The 3237-nt window shown below is 46.6% G+C and overlaps 1 protein-coding gene across 1 annotated transcript; it reads left to right on the forward strand.

Moving 5' to 3' along the window:
* Positions 1-353: 353 nt before the first annotated feature.
* trhrb (thyrotropin-releasing hormone receptor b) lies at positions 354-2674 on the forward strand (the record flags this gene model as incomplete). The annotated part of the gene is made up of 2 exons (XM_080045181.1): positions 354-1151; positions 2231-2674. 2 exons carry the CDS (start codon positions 354-356, stop codon positions 2672-2674), a joined length of 1242 nt encoding a protein of 413 aa, XP_079901307.1.
* Between the last annotated feature and the right edge of the window lie 563 nt (positions 2675-3237).

The following is a 3237-nucleotide window of genomic DNA, read 5'->3' on the forward strand; positions in this document are numbered from 1 at the left end:
TGCCAAGAGCAGAGGCTCAAAACCAATCCATCTGTCTGACGGGCACAGTTCGTTCTGAGGAGCGCACGGCGACGCATCTTCGCCTTTTTACGCACAACACGAGCGCGGAATGACAGCAGAGTCAGAGACGCTATTTGTCACATTATGATGGTTTAACGTGCCACACACACAGCTGGGTTAAATTTTCACTTTTTTTCTTTTTTTGATCGAGAGACCAGACTTACAGAACTGATTGATTTCTCGTTCTCGCGCGTAAAAACCTTCCCGGTGCATGCGTAAGGAAGCAATATAACCACCCGCAAGCTCTCGTTTTTCTAGGATATTTGAGCTAAAAAAACAACAACAACAACATAATGGAGAACTTTACAACAGCTCCGGAGCTGAACCAAACTACTTTGGGGGTTTGGACGGACTACAGCATCCAGTACAAAGTGATAAGCAGTCTGCTGCTTCTGGTGATTTGCGCTTCTGGAATCGTTGGCAACGTCATGGTGATCGTGGTGGTGCTCACCACCAAACACATGAGGACTCCGACCAACTGCTACCTGGTCAGTTTGGCGGTGGCCGACTTGATAGTGCTCACGGCGGCCGGTTTACCCACCATCACGGACAGCATCTTTGGCTCTTGGGTGTTCGGCTACTACGGTTGCCTGGCAATCACCTACTTTCAGTACCTGGGGATCAACGCCTCGTCTTGCTCCATAACAGCCTTCACCATTGAAAGATACATCGCCATTTGCCATCCTATTAAAGCACAGTTTCTCTGCACACTTTCGAGAGCGAAAAAGATCATTGTGGTCGTTTGGGCTTTTACTTCTGTGTATTGCGTCATGTGGTTCTACCTGTCAGACATCCAGGAGTTGGCGTACGACAACGTCACCATCATCACGTGCGGCTACAGGGTCTTGAGGAAGTTTTATTTGCCTATTTACTTTTTCGACTTCAGCGTCTTCTTCGTGGTTCCGCTGCTGCTGTCCGCGGTGTTGTACGGCCTCATCGCCAGGATCCTGTTCCTCAACCCGCTGCCCTCAGACCCCAAAGACAAGAAGAAGAACAAGAACGGACAACACAATAACAACCACGCCGACAACAAGAAGAGCAGCTGCAAAAACTCCTGTCACTCAAACTCCACCGCGACCTCGCGCAGACAGGTGGGTGCACACTCTCAGAAACTAAGGCGCATTCTTGTACCTTTAGGGGTACAGCAGTGTGTCACTGGAGCAGTATAGGCTAAGCTGGACATAGGGGCACTGATTTGTATTTTTGTCATTCATATCCACAAAACTAATAAAATGCACCTTCAACAAGAAAGAACACAGTAAAACCTTCCAATCTTGAATACATGTAAAAAGAAATACTGTATGTGGGCTACCTTTCACTGCTTGGGAAACATATGTACCTTTTTGGCTAATAAATCATTATTCCAAGAGGTCTAAAAATTGTACATTAATGTAGGCGGCATCTTGGAGGACAGAAGTGGACTCCCACTGTACCACTATGTGTGAATGTTGTGGGTGCTGAACCTGGAGACATGCCATTGCCCATAGCCCTGTTCTTATAAGTGCAGTCATCCAGTCACACGGTGACTTCAAATGCTAAGTTTCATAACAGTGGAGTCAGCAATGCTAGAAAATACCTCTGTCAAAATCACCTTTTGTCAAAATCAGTGAATATCTCCTCACAATATGCTACATGTTTGATTGTGTGTTCAATGAAAGCACAAACATACTACGGACTACGGAGAGGTAGAAATTCTTGAGGACACATTCAGTGATTGTGACAATGTGGTTACATCAATGCAGATTTTTTTGTTGTATATCGACCAATCGAGTGATTGAGTGAGAAATGTGACCTCTGGTGGTGACCAGTGAAGCAGTCCACTAGAGGGCATATTTATCAAATCAATCAATCAATTGATTAAAGGTGCTATGAGGAACTTTTAAATATTTCTGAAACAATCTCATCTTTCCTCTGATGATCATAAATTACATGTAACAGCGAATGAGACCATCAGTGCAAAGAATGCTATTTTCATATAGTTTTTCTTGATGCCTTTGTCATGGGTACGCTCACCCAGGAACAACAGCTGGTGTAGTAGAAACACTACCGCTTTTGGTCCAAAGGGGGTGTAAGAATGAACACAAACTAAAACTTCCTTGGAGCACCTTAAATCAATAGATTACTTTGGTATTGTTATCTCACATTTCTCTGTTTTACCCCCTGGCTAAAGGTGACCAAGATGCTGGCAGTGGTAGTGATCCTGTTCGCCGCCCTGTGGATGCCGTATCGTACTCTGGTGGTGGTCAACTCCTTCCTGGACCGCGCCTACCTGGACAGCTGGTTCCTGCTCTTCTGCCGGCTGTGCGTCTACCTCAACAGCACCGTCAACCCGCTCATATACAACGCCATGTCGCAGAAGTTCCGCGCCGCCTTCCACAAGATCTGCCGCTGCGGGAGGAAAGGCTCAGGGGACAAGCCCGGCACCTCCGCCTCCTACAGCGTGGTCCTCACGTGCAACGCCATCAAGGACTCCTCCATGGTCGAGAGCGCCAACCCCTTCACCACGGAGATGGAAGAGCTCACGGTCACCGACGAGCTGCTTTCAGATCAGAACCAGAAGATGATGTTTCAAGACCCGAATGTCTACGCGAAGGTGGACTTCAGTGATGCCTGAGTTTGCTTTTTTTTTTTTTTTTTTAAGATCATTTTTTGGGGGATTTTCTGCTTTTTATTAGACAGTTTGGAGAGACAGAGATGAAATGGGGCAGAGAGGAGAATGATATGCAGAGAACGACCATGGGCCAGATTTGAACCCGCTGCTTCTGAGGACTAAGCCTCTATTGGGGGGAGTACCACTAACCACTACACCACAAGCCCCCCCCCCCCCCCCACCTGTCCGAGGCTGTTTTGAAGCTTTGAGGGGGGGAGGTCTGTGGAGGAAGACCCTGAAAATGTTGCCTAATGGATTCTGTACATTGGGAATATACTGTAGTGACCTGAGTGCTGCTGTTGCAAGGGATTGAAACACAGATCACTCAGTGTGTTTACATGCACACTCATAATCGGGTAAATAAACGAATAAGACTTAAACAGGACTTGTAAAATGCATGTAAACACCTTTATCCGATCTACTTTGCACACAAATCGGCACATTAACGGACAAGCGAAGTCGGATAAGAACACCTAGATAACTCGTTCATTGTCGGCATTCTCTCTGCATGTATACTGGGATCGGAT

The sequence above is a fragment of the Ammodytes marinus genome, assembly GCF_949987685.1.
Source record: "Ammodytes marinus genome assembly, chromosome: 17".
Lineage (NCBI taxonomy): Eukaryota > Metazoa > Chordata > Actinopteri > Uranoscopiformes > Ammodytidae > Ammodytes > Ammodytes marinus.